General features: G+C 37.3%; 1 protein-coding gene across 3 annotated transcripts in view; it reads right to left on the bottom strand.

Annotated features, from left to right (window-relative positions):
• The window catches only part of LOC122813455 (E3 ubiquitin-protein ligase HECTD3-like), a 770,789-nt gene that overhangs the window by 625,202 nt on the left and 121,891 nt on the right, over positions 1-23,696 (bottom strand). For all 3 annotated transcript variants that reach the window (XM_044085771.1, XM_044085770.1, XM_044085772.1), the window contains one exon: positions 17,905-17,997. In XM_044085771.1, the coding sequence (XP_043941706.1) occupies positions 17,905-17,997 (93 nt within the window). The remainder of the gene's footprint in view (positions 1-17,904; positions 17,998-23,696) is intronic.

Raw genomic sequence — 23,696 nt, 5'->3', positions numbered from 1 at the left:
AAGTTATAAAGGTTAATGGATGAGGTAGGAGAGGTAGAGGACAGGATGTTCCAATCAATATTGACATCACCAAGAATAATGGTTTCGTAAGAGATACTTTGAGAGATCCAGGCAAGGAAAAGTTCAAGAGTAGTGATGTTGTTACCAGGAGGTATGTATATAGAGGCAATGGCAAGTTTTTTATGACTTTTTTCATAACAGTTGGCAATAAGAATTTCAGCTGGGTGAAAGCTAGTGGGGGGGGGGTGAGAGGAAGGGGTAAAGGGAGAGATGTTCAGAGTAAAGTATAGCCACCCTTCCACCTTTTTTGTAGGTCTGTCATGGTGGATGATATTATAACCAGGGGGTAGGATTTCACTGTTAGATATATGAGGTTTCAGCCAAGTTTCTGATATAGAGAGACTATCAGGAGAGTGGAGAGATATCCAGTAATGGAATTCAGTTACTTTGCTAAGGATACTGCAAATATTGAGAGCAAAAATTCTAAGGTTTTTTGTTGAGGGGTGCTATGTAGTTGTGGGTAAATTAGAGAGGAGGGAGAGGCAACAGAATTGGAGAGATGAGAGAGGTAAGAGTTAAGATCAGGACTGGGATGAATATCACCTCAGCAAAGCAAGTTAAGAAAGAAGGAAGTGGTACTAATAAGAAGGGAGTGAAGATAGTAAGTCATGATTTTAGGATTTGAGGGGAGAGAATGTGGAAGAGAATATTTAATTTTGTAGAGCTGGGAAAAATGATGAGAGAAGAGAGAGGATGACAGGGGGAAAGAATAAAGTTTTGGGTCAGGAGAATATTGCTGTGAAAGGGTAGGGCTGTGGTACAGGACTGGTGGAGAGTGGAGATAGGATGTGGATTGACAGGATTGTAAGTAGTGTTAAAGAGATGAGTAGATGTAGAATTTTGATAATAGGGGTGGTAGTGGAGAGAAATGAATCAGGTGAATGAGGAAAGAGAGGTAGCAAAGTAGAAAGGTAAACATTAATTTAGGGCTTAGTATTATGGGGTGGGAATTGATAGGATAAAAGAGTAGGAGAATGTGGTTGGTGGAAGAAATGTGGGGGAGGAGTGAGAAGGGGGAGGGGACAAAGTAGAGATGTATAAATGTAATTGAAATGGGGTGGGTGGGAATTGGGGTAAGGTAGGGGAGCAAAGTGAGCCCGAGTGTAGTGAGCATGAAAGGAGCAGGTAGAACCACGAGGAGAGGCAGCCCATCTTTATTACCGTTCAGGCCAGTACATTGTAAGTGTAGCTATGTGGTTTGCTTTGAATTAGGTATGGTGAAGGGAGGGAACCTTTGGCTGATATACTAGAGGGGAAGGAAACAAGTACTAAGACAAGAAGGCCAAATTATAAAGTATTCTGATGGTAGAGGGAAAGACTAGGTTAGTAAATGACTGGAGGGGGCAGGTCTCCTGGCTAGTCCAAGTATTATGCATGCCATCAAATATAATTACAATCACTCATTTAGGATCAAGAGAAGTAGTGACTATTTTACCTGAAAAACCGGGATTTCATAAGCCACAAAATGGTCAGAGTGGTTTATTCTGTTTTTGGCACATTCAATTGCTCCCTGATTTTTATCTACTTCTGGTTTGATTTCAATTCCTACTTGATGCCAATATGCTTTTGCTAGACTAAGCAGGGAAGTCATCTTAGATTTATTCTCCTCATGTTTCAAAACCATAACTATGTTTGTGTCTTCTGAGGTTAGCAGATATGTGTGCATTCACACAATTGCAGATCTATACATGTAATCATTTTCAAAGAAGCGCATCCCTCCTTCAGAATGGGGAATATATAATCTTGGTATGCACTGATTTGTATAAATCATTTGGTGAGCATGGAGCATCCTTCTTATTTTCCTGTCTAATCTATCCAACATGTTTTGGGGCCAGTCAATCACTCCAAAAGTGTAAGTTAGGACAGGAAGAGCAAACTGGTTTATAGCTTGGATTTCGTTCCTACATGTCAACGCTGTTTTCAGGATTAATTTAAGTCTTCTAAAGTATTCCATACTAAATTTTATTGGCATTTGTTTATGTTTTATTGTTGATCCTTCATCCGTTCCCAAATATGTATATACCCACTCTTGCTCAAGTTCTTTTATATCACATTTCTGTCCAAAACTGATGTGTTGTTGGTGCTGGAGATTTCCTGCTTTAAAGGTTGCTTTTGCACATTTATCTAGACCAAATGACATTCTTATATCATCTGAAAAAGTTTTGACAAGTTGCAGTTCTGCTTTCAATTCCTCATTTGATGAGCTATACAGTTTTAAATCATCAACAAAGAGAAGATGAGATGTCTTTACCTTTGTTGTTTTCTATGAGCCAAATTATAGCCATAGCCTAAGCTGTTAAGTAGACAGGTTAATGATTTAAGAGAAAGTCAGAATAGCAGCAGTGACAGAGAGTCACCCTGGAATATCCCCCTTTGAATTTTTATCTCTGGAATAATACTTTGTTCTTTATCATAGCTTAATTGCAAAGTGGTCTGCCACTGTTCCATGGTCACTTTAATGTAGTCGATCAGTGTGGGGTGTATCTTATATATTTTTAAGCAATCTTTTATCCATGAATGTGGGATACTACCAAATGCTTTTTTGTAGTCAATCCATGCCATACTTAGATTTTTCCCCTTTTTACAGTTCTCCACTATGACTTTATTTAACAACAAATGATCCCTTGTTCCATATGACTTTCTTTTATTGCCCTTTTGTTCACTGCCATAATTGAGTTTTCTTCTAAATCACTATAAATTCATCAGTTCCATTGTATAGCTTATATGTCATCGGAAGGCAAGTTATTGGTCTACAATTTTCTGGGTAGCTTGCAGGTTCACTCATAAGAAGGAACATTATTTTTCCTGTTGTTAGCCAAGTTGGTGGCCTAATGGTTAAGATGTTTGCCTTACAAACACAAGGTGCAGGGTTTGAGTCTCACAAGGGATAATTGGCTAGGCTTAAAATGGCTCGCAAGGGCAGTTAGCTTAGTACTAACCTATGAGTGTAAAGTTGGTGTCTGTTTGGGGTGCGCATACAAATAATTCTTACTCATGGCTAAATCTTCATGCAAAGATGTTAATACTTTTAACCAGAAGTTAGGTACTTCATCTGGGCCTGGGGTTTTCCATTTAGAGGTTTTTCTTAATTTTGTTTCAATCTCTCTGGCTGTTACTTCATCCCATTTCATATCCTGTACCTTTAAACTTCTTATTCTTTCTTTTACTTCTATCCATTTAGCATCTTTGTTACGTTCCATAGGAACTTCATAAATACTTCTGTAAAATATATTTATTTCTTGTTTTTGTTGGTGGTCTTTCAATTCCTTTTGCTTTATTTCCCAATTCTCTATAGATCTCTTTGGAGTCCTCAATAAATTCTTATTTTGTACTTTTCCTTTAGATTAATGTGTGACTCTTCTAAGTTTTTCCACCTGTGCTGAGATTTTTAGTTTGTTATTTGCAATAGTGCATGATAGATCCTGATCTGTTCTAATACTGTGCATTGCTTTTATCACGTCTATTTTTCTAAGTATTTTTGTTGATCTGTTTACCCCTGTATACTCTTCTACAGTGACACTTCTTGTCTTAATTGCTTTATAGTTTTCTCTGTTCAATACTTCCATGATGGTATTGGATTTCTCTCCTTCCTTTGCCTCACAGTCCTGCGTTCTTGTTGTAGAACTTTATCAGTTATTAATTTAGCTGCACAGTATATATCCTGTTTACTTCTGTTATATTGTATGGATCTCTATGAACAGTCCTAATTACTGTATTCATTTGTTTTATCAAACTTCTGACTTTTTGGGTTTTATTGACCTTTGGCAGTCTATTTATTTTATTGATCCTAATATGTCTATCTATCTCTGTTAAATCAAGCATCTCTTCTCTTAGCTCATTTTCTTCTAAACTGAGGGCATTTTTGTTTTCCATTTTCTGCGGACATTCTGTGGAAAGTTCTATAGCATCTTCTTGTAGCACATTGTCTTCAATTTGAACCTGTGCCATCTGTTGCTCTGTCATATGGGAACTCACTGGCCTATCACTCCTCAACATTGACTGTGTCAAAGTTTCCACAGTTTCCTATTCCTTCCGTTGCTGTCCAACTTCAAGTGATCATTTATACTGGTTTCTGTGGAAGGCTCCTAAATATCTTTATATGGGACCTGACCAATTGCTTCATGTTCCACTGGTTTCCCCATAATTTGGAGGTCCACTGCTGTAACCTGTTGTGGTGCTTTCTGAATTACATTTTCTACACTGAATCCTTCACATCACAGGTACTCTATAACCTCAGTTTCTAGTTTTTTAACTTCTCTATTACTAATATCCTTTTCTACTTTTCCCCTTTGTCTTCTTATTTTTTGTATTATAAAGTTTTCCATGTCTGGATTCCTTTGCCTGTATTTTTCTTCAAATATCTTTGGTGTTGCTCTTTTTGTATTGATTAGGTTTGCTTTTTCATTTGTATATATATATATATATATATATATATATATATATATATATATATATATATATATATATATTACACCATTTTAAATCTCTTTTTCTTTCTCATGTCCATATTTTTCTTCAGATGTCTCCTGATCTTCCTATCTCTCCTTACTTTGGGGACTCATTCCATCATGCTGTGATGTAATCTGTGTTAGACCTTCTACACCACCTCCTTCACTTTGCAGGCATTACTAAAGTACGAGTTCACCAAGAACCCACTGGCTGGGTGATGCTACGAGAGGAAGACTGAATGTAAAAGTGTATAAAAACTGAATTTATTACAAATAAAAACGGTTAAGAATGGTTCTAATGAAGTCTAAGTTGTATTAGATGAAAGCGCTTAACCGTTTTTATTTGTAATAAATTCAGTTTTTATACACTTTTACATTCAGTCTTCCTCTCGTTGTATCACCCAGCCAGTGGGTGCTTGGTGAATTCGTACTTTAGTAGTCTTGTTTCTTGGTGGATTCGAGTTCATCTGTATTGTGTATTACTTTGCAGGCATTCCATAACTTCAACTTCTGTTTTTTAACTTCTACTTTACTAATCTTCTTTTCTACATTCCCTCTTTGTGATATTATTTTTTTATTGTGGAATTTTCCATATCTGGATGCCTTTGCCTGTATTTCTCTTTGAATATCTTTGGGGTTGCCTTCTTTATCTTGATTAATTTGGCTTTTGCCTTTACATAAATATTGCACCATATCAAATCTCTCTTTCTTTCCCAGGTCCATATTTCTTTTTTATACTTTTCAAAAATCTCGAGGTTTTGTTGTTTATATTTTTGCACTTTCTCAGATGCTTACTTTTCCAAACATCAGAGTTTCTTGGTCTATATAGAGTTTTTCACAAAGGTGGTGTATTAATGAACGCAATTTTTTATTTGAAGCTTCTGACAGTTTTTCTTGTGGAAGTAATCTGCTACATAGGTTGTTTGTTGATTCGCTACTTTTCTTTGATAACCCCAAACATCCCAGAGGTAGTTGCCTCCAAATATTCTATGTTCTTGAATATCTCTTAAAATATATATATATGAAATACTATACAAGTTCAGATATTTTAATCTTTAATATAACTTAATGCTCACATCAGTGGATGTTCTCAGTATATTTCTGCTGTACTCTTTACAATTTACTCATGTTTGATTTTTTAGAAGGTTTCTGTAGTTTTAATATTCCATAGTCTAGTTTGGGTCTGATGTAACTTACAAATAATGACTTTATCACTTCTTATTTCCTAGACTTTATAAATCTTTTTAAATAGACTTTAGTTTTATAGTTATTATTGACTTGGTTGATATGATCTAAAAAACTCAGTGCTGGATCTACCTATATCCTCAGGTCAGAAAATGAATCTACATTTTCAATCATTGTGTGCGGTATTACATATTCACTCTTCAGTTTATGCCTCCCAAATCTCAGGCCTATTTTTTTTTGGACGCATTTATCAGCTTAGTATTCTCCTGTGCTCAAATGGTCTGTTTAGTTAAGTTCTTTTGCAGACATGCCCAGTCTGTAACACATGTAATAATTTTTCCTATGTTCATTTTATCTGCATGCACTCTTTAGAACACTTTAGATGAAAAAGATAGATCTGAAGGTTCTAGGACAGGGTCCTGTAGGGACTGTAACCTAGAATTTCTCCTTTCTACTTGCTGTATGATCCTTGGCAAATTGTAAGCCATGCAGCTACTCATCTCATCAAGATTACCTTAACACATACTTAATCTAAGTTATTGATTCAGGTTTTGTGTATGAATAATGATTACACCATGCCTGCAATTATGTATTTTTTTTCTTAAGGGATAACACATACAAAGAAACCAAGCAGTATGATGATATATAAAACATTTTCCATCCAACTTATTTTAAACCAGAGGAAGCAATATCCACTACCTCCCAAGGTGTGGATTTGCATATTAAAGTTATATACTTACCAACAATAAGGGCTACTGTTCATATAGAAACCAGAAATTACCACGTGCTTTCACAAGTGCATGCCATTCTTATAAAAGGAAGTCTAGGGACAGCAATGTGCTATACACTGATTTTGCAGCATAAAAACAGCAATTATATGTCTGCTAAGGCACATTTTTTTATTTGAATCAAGAGTACTCACTTTGGAAAAACTGTGTTCTTGAATCCTGGACACTATCCATAAGGGATACTTGGCACTGCAATAATAAAATCCATTGCATGAAGGTTCTTGCAAAGATTTGGCAGATATAATCAAACTTGCAACTTGCTAAAAGCTATGTGGACACTAAATGGTTCAGAAAGTGCCAATACAAGCACCAATGCACCTAAGGGAGTGGCCTTTAGCAGTGTGTTAGCGCATTCATGTTGACATCACAAGCCCCTTCATGGGTATGGATGTGTATTCAAAATGGAGGTCGTATGAACTCAACAACTTTTGAAACGATAACTTCAGTAATAAGACCATATCTGTCAAAAATGAAATGTCTGAGCAAATTAGAAGTGCTAATTAGGTCACTGTTTGTGTCTGAAGAATTTCAGAGTTTCAAACCTTCAATAAGCAGAATAATGGTATTCATTTTATACCTTCACGGCATCATCTACCTACTGATGTGCTGGCAGAAACAGCTGTGTAAACACTTAAGAAGACTGCAAGAAACATAAGCCCAATCAACAAATCCTTGTAACACGGCTGATATTTTTTTATATACAGAAATATAAATCATGCAGTCAGAAATAGCATATCTTTTGTATCTTTTGTGTTATTCCTCAGTAGAAGTTTAAGATCAGGATTCTAGCTGGTAAAACCTGATGTCATAAGAGAAATATATGCTCCAAAATGTCAATATGTGGACAAGAAGCCACTGAGAAGTTTTACTACAGATCACCATGTATTAACAACAGATTATGGCGCTGACAAATGGCTACCATGCCAAGTTATGTCCAGAACAGAGTTTTTGGTGCATATTACTGGTGCTGGACATTAGATAAGCCAACAGCATGTTGATAAAGTACAGACTGCAATCAGCCTGAAGTTTTGGAATCTGCTACCAAGCAAACAACTTTTCCAGAACCAAATGACAGGTAACTCGTTGCTTACAGAATAATACAAGATTCCTGTCAAGACTAAAGGTTCACAGGTTTATAGCTTTAACTGACAAACTTATTTTGTTTTATTGTATTTTATTTTATTTGTTATCCATGGTAGAGCACTGATCTCCCTGGACTTTTTTCTGACTCAGCCCAAGAATCCTGCCTGGTTAATTGACTTGCTCAGAAAGCTCACAGTTAAGCAAATACTCTCATCCTGACCCCAGCCCCTAGCCATACTAGAGTATCCCTCACTTCCTGTACCTCCTTTAAGCACTATACTAGCCGTCTGTATTCTTAACACTTTTGACTGTTACCATATACTATTGATGTAGTTACTTGCAGCCTTCATTACTTATGTTTCTATTGATGTTCATGTGTATTTTGTGATTGTAAGAGGAAGGCCTAAGATAAGGTTTATGGATGTGTTGAGAGAGGACATGCAGGTGGTTGGTGTGACAGAGCAAGATGCAGAGGACAGGAAGAAATGGAAACAGTTGATCTGCTGTGGCGACCTCTGACGGGAGCAGCCGAAAGAAGAAGAAGAAGATTGTATATGCGTTCAAGAATGCCCATGTGCAGTTGATTTTTGTTACCTCTGTCGTAGACTTTCTCTCTGTAAACTTTTAAGCTTTAAGAACTCCATGCACAGCTGATTTCTTGTTATCTTTGTTGTATAACTGTGGAACTTTCCACCCCACACCTCTGCTGAAAATGGGCTGAGAGCTTGGTTGGATAATTCCCAACAAATGGAAATAAATACATAAATGGTGGCTGAGGGGAATCAATCCTTGGACTACAGGAAGCAGCTCATTAACATCTCACAGCCTTAATCCTTATGATTTACTGTCCTTCAAGAAACGTGACTGTCCTAATCCCTGATAATATTTTCAACTTGCCATATATGCAGCAAGATTGCTTTTTGAAGGATGCTAACAACTGACTTTTCTAATTGTAACAACTCTCTTATTCCAATCTCAAGAGGAAGCTTATTCTATAATCTTGAAAAGGGGCCTGCATAATGTATATGTAGTGCATAGAATGTGACAATTACTCAACAAAATTAGGAATAAGGCAAGCTTTTCAGGCACTCAGATATCGCTGAACTGTCCAGAATTTTGAAGAATGACCAGATTTTTGCCTGAGGTTTTTGGTATATTTCCCATAAAATTAGTTGTTTTCTGGTACATCATTGAGGACTGAAGTAATTAAATAAAGACAAACATTTGATTTGGAAAGAATCAAAGACTCCAGGCTTCATATCCTTCAGAAAAATACATGCTAATAGAAAACTTGTTATTTTAGCAACTTTCTAAGATTATTTGAACAATATTTACAATATGTGCCTTATTTTGGACCTTTATATCCCCATTATTTTTGGCTTTGTCCAGCATTTCTGCACTGAGAAATTGAGAGGTTTAAGCACTGTTAAGATTGGCTTTCGCTTTAGGGATTGCAAGCTGTCAGTGCTAGTTAGCAAAGAACATTGTGGCAGAAGGAAAAGCAGCTTTAAAAGAAATTGGATACTTTGCTCTGCCAGTTATAAACAGAATATATGGGAGAATGAAGTGGTCTGAAGATTTTAAAGCCATCTTCAGTGGGATACTTCATTTCTGGCTACTGTCTGACAGTGCTGAAGTGTTTTACTGGTTGGTAGGAACACTTTGCAGTCCTACAATTTTTTGTAACTAGTGGTACAAGGAACAGATAAAGCTCCACGCTTGGGTCTCAACATTCATAACCCTCATGAAGTGCTCTGGACATGGATACCAAGAATCACCTCTTGAACCTCAACTCGATGTACATTTCTTGAGCACATAGTAAGTTGATTATGACTGGAGGCCTCATCATAATTCTCTATACTGTTATTTGTTATTCTTATTTATTTTTGGAATTAAGTTCCATGATCCAATGTTAGCTTCAACAGCTGTGTGTTCCAAGCATGAGCTGTAAAATAAACCAGATCAGATACTGCCTTGTAGATCAGATGTTTTACATTTCTATGACTTTTCTAGCAAAGGATCAATGTGCCTTTTCAAAAATTTAGAAGAAGTATTCAAGGGCTACAGAATGTAATGTCAGATAGAAATTATGTTTCCATAAATTACTTAATGCTGTGCAACAAACTCTTCTCTCTTTAAACTGAACTGTACAACCTTAGATCTATTTAGCCTTCACTTCTTTAATGTCCTGTATGCTTGAATTTACAACCACAATAAGTAGATGTTCTCATCTACTGCTGTCAAAATCTGTATATTTTCTAGTGTTACTGATTACACTGTATTCATGATTTAATATACAGCTGTAATAACTGAATTAAGCTATATATATATATATATATATATATATATATATATATACACATATATATATATATATATATATATATATATATATATATATACATATATATAGCTTTTATTTATTTTAGAAACAAATTCTGGGCAAAATGGCATTCTACTAAAAATCCTTCAGATCACCAAATCTTTAAACAACATAGAAATAATCCAAAAAAAACCATCCTGTAGACAAAAATAACTTCTACCTACAGCACTCCTACCATAAGGAACCACAAAAGTTTTGGACTAGCATTAACAAGCTTCTATACCCAGGTCAATCAATCACTCCCAACCCACTTGGCTCCAACCCTAACAATCCCTCTCAAACTACTAATGCCTTCAATTCTTTCTTCACAGACTCTATCCAAAATCTTGCTAGCCATTTATCTCCTGATACCTCAAATCTGCCTACTTCTACCACTATCCCACCCCCACCATTTTATATACAACCAGTACCTACTTCCTTCATTTGCTCCCTTCTCCAAAGACTAAAACCTACCACCCCATCAGCAGAGCAACTCCCAGCAGAATTCCTACAAAAAGGAGCTAAAGCCATTGCTTACCCCATTTCCATTCTGATCAACAGAACCATAAGTGAAGGAACTATCCCATACATCTGGAAAATTTCCCATATTATCCCACTACATAAAGGGGGACACTCCAATGACTACTCTAGCTTTCGTCCTATAGCTCTGCTATCCCCTCTTGCAAAAATAATGGAAAAATGCATCTATAAGCAACTACTAAACCACCTTCTCCATAACAAAACACAAATGGACAACGGGAAGAAAGAACTGATAAATGAAAAATGTATTCCCGTAACAGACTCAATGAAGGCTGTCCCAAAAACGTCACCAAAGTGCCAGTTCAACAAATCAGACTCTTCAGTCCAAAGATATATTTCCACGAAGTTTAATGAACAAAAAACATAGAGCATAGGTTAAGCGCTTTCATTTCCAAAAAATGGAACTTTGGGGACGTTTTTGGGACAGCCTTCATTGAGTCTGTTATGGGAATACCTTCTCCATAACAACTTACTTGCCAACTGTCAACATGGATTCAGACCTTTCCACAGTACTACCACTGCCCTACTATCCTTCACAGACAGCATCAACAAAAACCGTAACAATAATATTCTTTCCTCTGCAATCTTTATTGATTTATCTAAAGCCTTTGATATGGTTAATCACCAACTGCTACTACACATTCTGAAATCCCTTTCACTTAATCCCCTAGCCATAAATTGGTTCAAATCTTTCCTTGAAAACCGGAAACAGGCTGTACTCTGGCAAAACAAACTCTCTAATAACCTTCCTATTTCCCTCGGTGTTCCATAGGGCTTCATTTTAGGCCCATTCCTATTTTCCATCTATATTAATGACCTTCAATCAGCAATACCACATACCATCTGCATTCAATATGCAGATGACTCTACTATTATCTGTACAGCCACCTCTCAAACTGAACTTAAATCTCTTACCCATAAAGCTTTCAACACTGTAGAACAATGGTTCTCAAACCGATGCCTCCTCCTTAACCCCAAAAAAAACTAAATTGCTACTCTTTACACCAACCCGAAGCTCCACCCCTATTCATCTCACACTCACATCTAATGATGGTACTGTTATTTCCCCCGACACAACCACTAAACTCCTAGGAATAACAATAGACAACAACTTTGATAGTCATATAAACACATATAAGCACAATAACATCAGTGAACAAAAAACTGGGATCCCTTTATAGAATCAAGCCCTTTCTTACACCAGTGGCTAGGACCACTATAGCCAGAACCCACTTAATCTCAACTCTACTCTATGCTTCCCCTATATATACTAACCTTTCAAAAAATAACCTCAACAAACTGGCAACATCCTATAATAATATTGCTAGATTTGCTACAGGCTCTCCCTTCAGAACTCATCACTGACTGAACCTAAAACAACTAGACTGGCTACAATTTCTTAACCATCTTCAATTTCTCCAGCTTGCCATTGTCCACAAGACCCTGCATCCACCCACCAATGCTCCAGTACTCTCTACCATCATTACACCTTACAAAAACCTCAAGAACTTACGCTCCTCAAACAAACTGCTGATGAACACTTCTAGATCCAATAACACATCAGGTGACTCCCTGTACTCTAACTCTGTAGGAAAGCTATGGAATTTACTACCCACTGAACTTACAACTCAAATTCTCTTTCACTCTTTAAAAAGAAACTAAAGCTATTTCTTAAGACACACTGGCTATGCACCTGTACTAACCCTGACTAACTTCCTTCCTTTTAAACTAATAATTACTTTGAAACTTATAATACTACCCTAGAGCAACAAAATACCATAACATTGTTAATAAAATGTATGTATATACTGCATATTGACCATCTCTTGTACATCACCCATTGATGCTTACTGCTAATGTTATCCTCACTGACTATTGCATTTGAATGCAAATAAAAAAAAAATTATGCTTTTTTTACAATTGTATCTTCTAATTTGATCTGTTATGACTTTTTGTATTTTTTAAATTGGATCTATTATGACTTTTATATCTCTTTTTATGTCTTTCTCGGAGCTTTTCTCCCTGGGCCTCTACTGAAAATGGACATGTATCCAGCTAGACTAGCCTGGTTAACAAATGTAAAATAAAATAAAAATAAATAAATATATGAATATATATATATATATATATATATATATATATATATATATATTCTGGTCAACAAACAATGTATTTCAGTTGCCAATGGATTTGCTTCCTCTACATTTATCGCAATCCTAATAAAATAAATTATTATACAAAATATTTATAAAAATCCAATTCTTCAGGGTATTGGAATGGATCCTTATTGAAATGTTGTCACTCGGAATGCTGAGTGCTGAAATGATGAAAAAAAAAGGCTGAAAACACAGGAGAAGAGCAAATTTAGAAAAGCGCTCTTCTCTTTAAAACTTCTTTTTGCAGGAAAGGCAAGATCCCCAGTGCCCCCTTGTGGAAAGCTCCCCCTGCACCTCACATGTGGGAGGCAAGCATGCCACACCCATCAAAGTTCTATATACCAGCTCTGAGATTGTCATACCTCTAAGAAAAGGGAAATATGGCATCTTGTACATAGTATATGTAAGTCTGATCTTTCGGCTGTTCAGTGTCCATATTACGGGACTTTGTCTAGCAGATCCTGATGTTTCAAATGGTTACTTATTAAAACATATATGTGGAATAAGTAAATATTTTAACTCCATGACTAAAAAATGATTACACGTCATTTATAGTACAGACATTCTAAAAAGCCTTATCAGTACATACCAGGGTTGGGGGTTGGTATAATGGTTAAAGTGCTTACCTCACAGGCACAAGGTACAGAGTTTGATTCTCTCCTCTGAAAGAGAAATTGGCTAGGCTTAAATGACCCACAAAGGCAGCTAGTCTAGTAACTACTTAAGAACCTATAAGAGACTATATTTTGGTGACTTGGGTTTGGTGAAATGATTAAAATGTTTACCTCACAGTCACAAGGTATGGGGTTTGATTTTAACCATTGAAAGGGAAATTGTCTTGGCTTAAATTTGCCCACAAGGGCATCTAGCCTAGTAGTTATAGATTCATAGATTCATTAGTACTAGGCTAACTGCCCTTGTGGACCATTTTCAGCCTAGCCAATTACCCCATGTGAGAATTAAACCCTGCACCTTGTGTTTGTAAGGTAAATACCTTTACCATTATGCCAACATCCCACCCCATGAACCATACTTTACAACCATCACATATTCCCTCTCATTGCTGTAGTCACTATGACTCACACCTACTTGGTTAGAGGGCCTTTCTCCCATCATGTAGTGCCATCCAGTGTTGCTCATCAGCAGTGTAACCAAACCATTCTCCTAACCTAAATAAGCTGCTGCAAACTCATACAACAAGATTTGCTATTTGAAAAATAATCCTGCATTTTGCTAATAAAAATGATCATGTCATAGGTCCATAGGTTCATAGGTTCACAGGTTGGTACTAGGCTATTGGCCCTAGGGCCTGTACAAGCCTAGCCATAACAATTCCCTGGCTATTACTTCCCACACTATTTACTTCCCTGGACCCCTGTGTAACAGGGCGATTGACGTGATCCCGGGGTGAATTTCGTTTCTCCCATCCAATCATCAAGGTTCCTTTTGAAGACGGCCAAAGAGGCGCTCTGCTTGACATGTATGGGCAATCTATTCCCGTTACTCATAGTTATGATATGAGAACATATTTATTGGGTACTACTAACCATCCACAACTTTGTAGTCTGTACATTTTGGGCAATTTAGAAATTCATTTTGGCCCAGTTTACTATCATTGTGATTTTGGTAGCACAGTTTATTAATAACTGCCTTATTTTAAAAGTACTCTACATTTTTATGTTATGAATATTATTCAGATCTGAAAGTGTTTAAGCTTCAACTTTAGAGTACAAGTTTACCCCAGCAGCTCTCCAACCTTGAACTGATGCGAAGTAAGTAAGTTGAGCCCAAGTTATCCTTAAGGTCAGGTTCAACCAAAAGGTTCATGGAGTAAAGCATTACAATGTTCACATCTGGCTGAGCAACTGAGGCCTATGCCGATACTTTTCAGTTTTCCTGGTCTGACTTGAAGCCCTAAATTTGCCATTTGTTGCTGTGTTACAGATTTCATTGTGTGCAACAGTATGGCATTAATTCTACATATTAATCCTCTACCCATCATTACCTAGAAAATCAGTGATTCCTTTGCTCTCAAGTACACATTCAGGTCTTCTGCCTTGTATCCAGCCCTTTAATTTGTCCCAGTACCCTTTCCCTACTGTTCTTTTCCAAAGAAAGTTACATTTTCATTAGTATTAATTTTACGTTCTGAATCATGTAACCTATATATCTGTTTATATGTTTCCAGCAATCCGGTACTGTTTTCCTTCTTTCAATCATTTCAACCTTCAGACTCACTTAAACTTCTTTTTATCGCTTCCCGACCTATTTCTGGTAATTAGCTTCCTTGATGTCTTTACGGTAAAGGGAGCATGCCCCCTTTTACTAATAAGTGCTGAATTAGTTTTCTTTTGAGATTAACTGGGACATTATTTTGTGTGTATTCAGGTAAGACGTTATGCTCTATTACTTCACTATCATTTATGCAAAAAAAGATGCACCCACAAAAATGTACACGTCACACTTCTCATGTACATTTTTATATACCAAGGAATGTAGTACACTACACTTAATGAAAATGCTAAAGGCATCTGTGGATATTATGTTGTTTGGCTGTCTTGTCTATTTAAAACCTCTTTAGCCTCAAATAAGCTGAATCTTCCTTTTCATTTCTGCTTGTTTCCTATCATCTATCTACATTTCCAGTTGTTGAGGTAGCACATTTGACTTCTTCACCACTTGAAATGAAAAATAATTCAAGGCCAGTTTACCTTTAGCCTTCCTCCAGTATTCAGTCATATCCATTTTATACTTACTGTCTCTTCATTTTGGGCCTTTCAGGCCCTCTAACTCATTATTCTCTCTTATATTATTAAACAGCCATAGAACACTGTGTTTGAAGGGATGCTCTTTCCTTATTTATTTTTAGAGCAACATTTTTTGTTCTACGATAAATAAATAAATTAGCATGACTAAAATAAAATGCATCCACAGAACATTGGGCCCTCCGAGTGTGTGTGTGTGTGTGTGTGTGTGTGTGTGTGTGTGTGTGTGTGTGTGTGTGTGTGTGTGTGTGTGTGTGTGTGTCTGTGTGTGTGTGTGTGTGTGTGGGGGGGGTGGTAGTCCAGTTGATTTTACATGCTTGTCACTCTTGTCACTTTACACTAGTTTAAATTTTGCTAAGGCACAGGATGAAAAAGTTGTTTAAAAAAAACTCTGAAATACATCTCAGAGCATCTAGAACCCTAATGGCTTCTGGGGGCCTAACAGCGCTGGACCCTCAGCTTAATATTTCCTTCACAGTTATTAGTGTGCAGATGTGCTAAAATAGAACATGTTGAATGAATACATGAACAACTGCAGAAACAAAACGAAAGTGTAAGACAAACTGTGAGAAAAAGGAAATGGAAGAAAAGTAAAAAGCAGTGTGAGCAGGTCAGGATGTGATGGGTGGCTGGCTGGACGACACCATGGAGCCTTTTTGTCTAGGGTGCCAGTTTACCTAAGGCCAGCCTGTCCCTACCCTAACCTTAAATGTCACACACCCCACAAAAAAATTGCATACACTATCCCCTTATCTAACTCTATACCTAATCCACATGCACTTGTACACAATATTCCACCCGCCCTAATCTTCAATCCCACACTTACCTACAAATCCCATGCATTTGATATTATACGTGTTCAACATTCAAGAGACAAAAGTAAATGTACAACAATCTGAAAATTCAGTCTTTTAAATCGAATCCATATACTGGTAATTATGTACTTCTCCCTTCTTTTATTCATTCATACTTTGTTATTGTTTGTTAATTTTACTCCCACAATTTATTTAAATTTTTTAATTAGGTACTCCCAATACATACAAGGGAGGAATGAGGTTTAAAAAGGCAGCAGGACTTCAATGAACTATGCAATGTCTGAGTGAGAAAGATTGGCTAGATTATAAGTGATGTATAATGTTTGCAACGAAGACTATGTCAGTAATGGTTTGTGATGTAAAATGCTTACAACTGAGATTGTGTCAGTGATGTTGGTTTTCTTTTATATAAATGTGTGATTGCCTATGTAGCAAATGATGGTTTACTAAAGACATTTCTTCTTTAAAAAAAGGCAGGAATTGAATAATTTATGTAATGTTGCTTAGGTTATAGTATATAGCAATGGGTCTACTTTGACCTATCGAAATTACGTTTCAACAAAACGTAATAACGTGAGCTGTCTTTCGTGAACATTCACTTTTACCGAAATGCACTTTCACGGAAAACAACTTAACAAAAAAAAAACAAACTAAAAAAACACAAAACTAACAATATATATGCAGGGGGTCAAGCCCCCCTGCCCCCCCCACCCCCCCAATACTTTTATATTCTCAATCCGAGATTGCACTACAGTGGGGAAAAGAGAATATTCCGTTATCTCCACTGTACTGTGATCTAAGTAACAGCTCCCGTTGCTGTTCGCTTAGTTGCATTTTCACGAAAGTGCATTTTGGCAAAAATGCACTTTTGCGAAATTCAGCTTGCCAGATTACATTTTGGTGAAACATAATTTCGTTGGGTCGAGGTAGACCCATAGCAATATATGTGAAGTATAATGTTTGTTATGTTAATATAGTTTGATTACTTTTATATGAATGTACAGTTGCCTATGTCACAAGTGATAATTCAATAAAGGTGTTTGGAAAAAAAAAAAGATGATAGCCATTTAGTAGTGACTGAGAAATTGATTCTGTATAAATTAGGTATTTCTCCCTAAGATACATTTATTTATTTGATTTGTTTATTATCATCACCTCTATCTACAATCATCACTTCTTAATTAAACCAAATAAAATGCCAGAAGCACAGAGCATCTCTGATCCTTGATACAGAACCCTGTTGAGGCTAGCACATATATTCGCCACACTACCCCACACTTCGGGAATAAATAAATGTATTAAAAAAGTTACAAATTGCTCTTCAAAAGACAGACACATACTTACAGATCCAAAAGCAGTCATTTCTGCAGCTTAAATATTTGCACATGAATCCCAGCTTCTCTGTAAGCAGCATGATGCAATGTCGTTACTGAGTCAGACCCTCACAGTGCCAAACTAAGCAACTACATTGTAGGTATCCAGTGTTTTTACCCAGTAAATCCTCAATGAACTTATCCAAACTCAAACCTAAACTAAACATTAGCCAAATGAATAGTATCTCTGGGTTAGTTCCTGCCATATTCATCTCTTCTTCCTTTTGGCTGCAGGAGTGTCTAAAACACTGTTCAAACGTATTTCAGAAAACAATCGACGAATTAGTGTTTTCTTTTATGCAGAAAAATATTTGACAAAATTTCTTTACCTTAACCTCTTCACAGCCACTTCATCCATCTCTGCGATTTTTATGTTTTGTCCAGCGATATGAGAGTATTTTGCATCAACTACTTGTTCCCACCTTAAAAAGCAAGGAGTCATATATTAGAGAAGTACATAATTGCAGATTGCACTCACAAAATACAGTTTCTACTTCACCTGCTCAAGAAATATACATAGTGTTCAGAGCCATGCTCTTTCATATTTTGTTGGCATTTTCAGCTCTTGCCTGATAACTGCATATGTAATCTGCATGGAAAACTGATCTTTGTAACACAGATGTCACTAAAGCTACCATCTCTACAGTATTGCAAAGCTTAATGTATTCACATCAGAATATATTTTTATAAAAGCACCTTTTGATGTCATGAAGTGTTTGACATTCTGAAGAAAGGAAGAATGATCCAAAGTTCATCTGTGTGATTTTTGCTTTCTTACTCTCCATCTGAGTAAAAATGTAATAATTTGTTTGTATATATCTGTTTGTTTACATCTGTGCACAAATGTTTTTATTTGTGTTTATTTTGTGTTTTAAACTATAAAAATGTAACAGTTTGTTGAATGTGATTTTTGGAGCTTTTCTCCCCGGGGCTCCACTGAAAATGGACATGTAGCCAGTCGGACTATCCCGGTAAACAAATGTAAAATAAAATAAATTAATAAACAAATAAATAAATGACTTCCAATTTTTTCCCTTGGTTTCTCATAAGGAAGACTTTTAGCCCTTGATTTCCTTACCAATATCTTTTGCTGTCACTGTAATAATGGGAAAAGATACAATTCTTATAAATTATTTGGGCAGTGCAGCAAAGTCACTTGGCTTGTGATCCAGAGTTTACAAGTCAGGGGAAGGACAGGCTAGAAATAGTATGACAATAGTGGTGAGAGGGAGGCTTCAGAAAACATTGAAGGATGTAATCAGTTTTAGTGACAGACTCATGACAATCAGACTCCGCTGGAAAGATAGGATAATATTCATAAGTCCAGCCTATGCCCCAGGCTTGTGATGATCAGGAAAAGAGTGCATCCAGTTAACAGTTGGCTGACCTACTAGATAAAAAAGGACAATATGAGTCAGTGATGATAACAGGGGACCAGAATGTACATATCAGGGCGGACAGAACAGGATATGAGGGCTGCTTGGGTCCACATGGATGGGGCAACAGGAATGAAGAAGGAGAGGCCATTATAGACTTCTGCCTTGCAAAGAGCTTGATGGTGGCCAACACATGGTTCAGCAAGACAGACAGTCACAAGATCACACACAAATGTAGCCAACATGCAACTCAGGTAGACTTCCTCCATGTAAGGAAGGGGCACTGGTGTAGAATCAGAGATAGCAAAGCCATCCTCAGTGGAATATTTGTCTCACAGCATAAAAGACTGGTGGCCAGAATCAGCTGCAAGCAGTGATCAGAGAAGGCTCTAAGGTTAACAGAGACTTGGCTTAAGATCTGGAAGTGAACAGGAGAAAAAACAAAAAAAGTTTAAGGAAATACTCAGGGCTCTAGAACTTCAGTAAGAAGAGCAAATAGGAGGAGTTGAAGTAGAATGGCAGTGTGTAAAAACAGCATGTGTGAAGACGATAGAACAAATATTCGGCCAAACCAGGTATGGATATAAGATACATAAGGAAAGCTGGTGGTGGAATGCAGAAATACAGGAAGTTATGTAAAGAAAGAAGGAATGCAAGACAAAAGTGGGAGACAGAAAAGATGAAGTAGGGTGAAAAGGAATATTAGCTGGCTAACAAAGTGACTTAGACAGCAGAGGCAATAGTAAATAAGGCATCAGAGACATTTTACCATCTTCTGGAAAGTGACTCAACAGGTGGCACAAAGAAACTTGATCAGCCTGCAAAGCAAAGCCAGAAAGATAAAGAAGACTGTCATCAGTCAATGTTTATAAGGGATGTCAGCAACAACCTGCTCCCCAGCCCACAGGACATCAAAGGTAGATAGAAGAAGTATTTCCATCAGCTTCTGAAAGAAGAAAACTCCACAAAACCTGTACTGCCCCAGACACAGCCTACAACAAAAGAGGAAGAAGAGCCCACCCTAGAAAAAGAAAGAACATCAGTTAGAAAAATGAAGTCAGGAAAAGCAGCAGGTTCAGATGAGATCACAGCAGATATGATTATGATGTTGGTTGAGTTATGGGAAAAGTAGGTCTTGAGGGTACTCATAGCAGTATGGAGAGAAAGGTGTATCCTAGATGAGTGTGGAATAAGCATTGTAGCACCAGTGTACAAGCATGTGTGGTTATTCACAACTGTTGGCAGCATAGAGGTATCAAATTTCTGTCACATTGCAAACACGTGCCAGACAGGATGATTGACAAATGAATATTCAGAGTAGCAGAAAGTAAGATGGGAGATGAGCAGGTCAGATTCAGATAGGAATGCAGTACAACTGACCTGATGTTTTGTAGAGATGAGGAAAGACTCCAACTAGGCATTCTGATACTTGCAGAAAGCATCTGACAAGGTCCAACAAGCTAATGTGGGCAGTCTTATTGTGGTTTGAAGTTCCAGAAACATTAGTACAGTTAGTGCAGGTTATGTTCAAGGACACGTAAACTTAAGTACAAGTAGTGCTCAGTCTCACAGAAGGATTCCCAATGGGAGTGGGGTACATCAGGGTTCACCTCTGAGTCCACTGCTGTTTATGCTGATGACAGACTGCATTAGCAAGGGACAGATGAACAGACTTGCTTTATGCATATGATATGGCATTACAAGCAGAGTTTGAACAGGAACATAAGCAAATGATAGGGGAATGTCATGTAAAACTGGAGGCACATGGGATGAAAATTAGTACAGAAAAGACCCTTATCATGGCAGCAAACAGGGGAATCAGAAGAAAATAAAAATTGAGATAGAAGAGAAAACATTGGAACAAGTTAATAGCTTTAAGTATCTGCAGGTGTGGTTGAGGAGAAATTAAGTTTGAATGAGAAGGTCAAAGCTAGAATCAAAGGGTCTGCAAAAAACTGGCACAGAGTGTCAGGGGTAGTGTGTGACAGAAGAATGCCACAGCAGCTGAAAACTAAGGTGTACAAAACAGTGGTGTGACCAGTACTGCCGTATTGTATAGAAACCTAGGCAGTGAAGGCAGAGCAGATGAAGAAGTTAGAGGTGATGGAGATAAAATGCCTGAGATGTGTGGTAGGAGGCAAACTGTGGGATAGATGAAGAAATGATTACATTAGAGCAGAAGCCAAAGTAGCTCCATTTGCAGAGAAGAACAAAGGGAACAGATTACTGTGGTTCAGGCACATGTGCAGAAAAGCAAAAAATGATTTGGTGAAGAAGATATGGGGGAGACAGAAAGAATGCAAGAGAAAATGAGGACGTCCAGCAAACAGAAGTCCAGCAAGAATCAGACATGACAGTCAAATAGGGTAGGAGAGTGGCATTAAGTCAGCAGAGGTGGCAAATGTTGACAAGACACCATGACCCCAAGTAGAAAAATGGAAAAAGGTGGTACTGATGATGATGATGATGATGATGATGATGATCATGACAATTCCTAGAAAAAGCCTCCACTTGCAAGATTATTCTGGGTGAGACTGCAATAGTTATATTATGGTGGATTCCAGAAGTAATCTCTAAATGAATTACTGTGAGCCAGCTGGGTTCTTGTCATAATTATGAGAACTGCAATTGTGATTCTCAGAGTTCTGTGACTTAAAATGCAAAAAAGTGGAAGCTATTTCAAGTCTGCAGTAACAACATCGTGGATTATTCCCCTTAAACTGAAGTACCATGATCTCAGAGGTAGTGCATGTAAGTAGTAGGATTATGGAAGAATTGGGTGGGTAGTTTGTCAGTATATATTGCAGGTGTTCTTTGTATTTTTATATATTTATTGTATTTCACATTGTTTTTCATAACTTCAAAACTCACAATTACTGGTCACCCATTTCTGATAGGCATTCAGTTGAGCCACACTTCAAGAAAAATATGTAATGGGTGTAGGACTACTGGAAACTTTCCCATTCCAGATTTACTGATGATATTCCTTCTATGTAATAAAATTAGATACGTCATTCCCTGAAAGGATACCTCAACGTGAAGGGTGACCAAACAATACAATGCAGATATAAGACTGGAAAACTGATGTCTAGCATAAGGCACCAGATAATGAGTCTGGGTTTGCTGTCAAAAGAATGTTGTTTAGTCTACCTTAAGCCCAGCTACATCTATGAGCAGGAGTGTTCTCTATGCCTGGCAGGGGACAAACAATGGAAGCAAGTGGTCACCAAACATGCTTCACAATCATTTTAACTTCAGCAAGTATGAGGGTTTTAGATTTCAGGAGGGCATCCTTTGACAAAATGGACAGTGTTTAAATAAAACTCTTAAAAGCATAAATATAGATCATATGGCTGAAAGAACAGACAAATAAAACAGCCATCACAGAGACAATATATATTTCTGTGAAATAAGTTTGAACATTGAAAAACCAGAAGGTGAACTCAAAGACTGGGGAAGTGTGTATAACACTTAGGAAATCTAAGGAATCATGGGAATGGGAAGACAGACAACAATGCCAGTTAACATAGTCAGGAGAACAACAGTCCCATGGTTCCATGGCATAGAGGGGTGGTGCCCTGATGGCGATGCAGCCAATCACTGGTGGCCTGATGGTGATGCAGCAAATCTGTGGTGTCCTGATGGTGATGCACCCAATCAGAGGTTGACTTGTGGCTCAGACAGTGGTGACACTAGATGAGTTGGGGGGTGGGTAGGGATGGCTTTTTATTGACTTACCCACTCCTGCCCATGATCTGACACATCCTTTCTGCAGGAGACGGTGTCATAATCATGAGGAAGATTACCCTTAGCATATTAGCATTGAAAGTTGGGCTGAAATAACTGGCATTACGAGCGATGATGCACACATCATCAGTAGCTTTGCTCAGTTAGGGCATAAAAAATGCCCCTGGCATGCAGGACAGCATGTATAATGGTAAGGTGTTTTATTTGATGATATTTGGCCCAGTGTTGCTCTTGATGGGATATCATACTCCTGATCGGGGAATAATACACAGAAGGTTCTTTATTCTGACTTCTGATTTACACAACGGGGGAATATTATGTTACAGGTTTAGAACGGATTTACTACAGAGTAGCATGGTATCATCATGAAATAAGATGCAAAGTTGCATTTAGCCAATGAATTGCAACATTTATTGAAAAGTTTACGGCTCACACTTTGTCATATTCCCAGCAGGACTAGATTAACAGAGGTAATGATGGAGATGCCCCTATATCTGTGAAGGTCCAACTTAGTGTGTGAAGAAAGAACATTTCAGCTCACTGTATTGTTTGCCTATACATCTTACCTTGAGTGTGTCTCTAACAACTTTGCACAAACCCAGGCTTTCTTACAGTAATTTACTGCGTATTCTAGTGCCCACCTTGTAATGCTGATATCTTGTTTTTATTGGACGTTATCTTGACCTTACATGGGATTTTATAAATCATTCCCTTTTGCAGTTCTTATTGCAGTGAAGCAGGATATAGAGGGAGCCTTCATAAAACTTGTCTTTTTCAACAAACTACTGGTCTCCAGAAACTGATAAAGCAGAAAAGAAACCCTGCACAGACAGGTGTTATGACTCTGGTGTACTTAATGATCAGACTATGTACTCCCATCAGCAATATCCCTATCAGAAGCCCAAGAACTGAGGAAGTTATAGTGGGGATTAAAGCTGCTGCTTGAACTCCATGGATTCAGCTTTATAATATAAAAATAGTGTGTCACATATACTTAT

Source organism: Protopterus annectens, chromosome 10.part0 (genome assembly GCF_019279795.1).
Source record: "Protopterus annectens isolate FY-2018-M chromosome 10.part0, PAN1.0, whole genome shotgun sequence".
Lineage (NCBI taxonomy): Eukaryota > Metazoa > Chordata > Ceratodontiformes > Protopteridae > Protopterus > Protopterus annectens.
The sequence above is the reverse complement of the archived record's forward strand: the minus strand, read 5'-3'. Positions and strand labels throughout refer to the sequence as shown.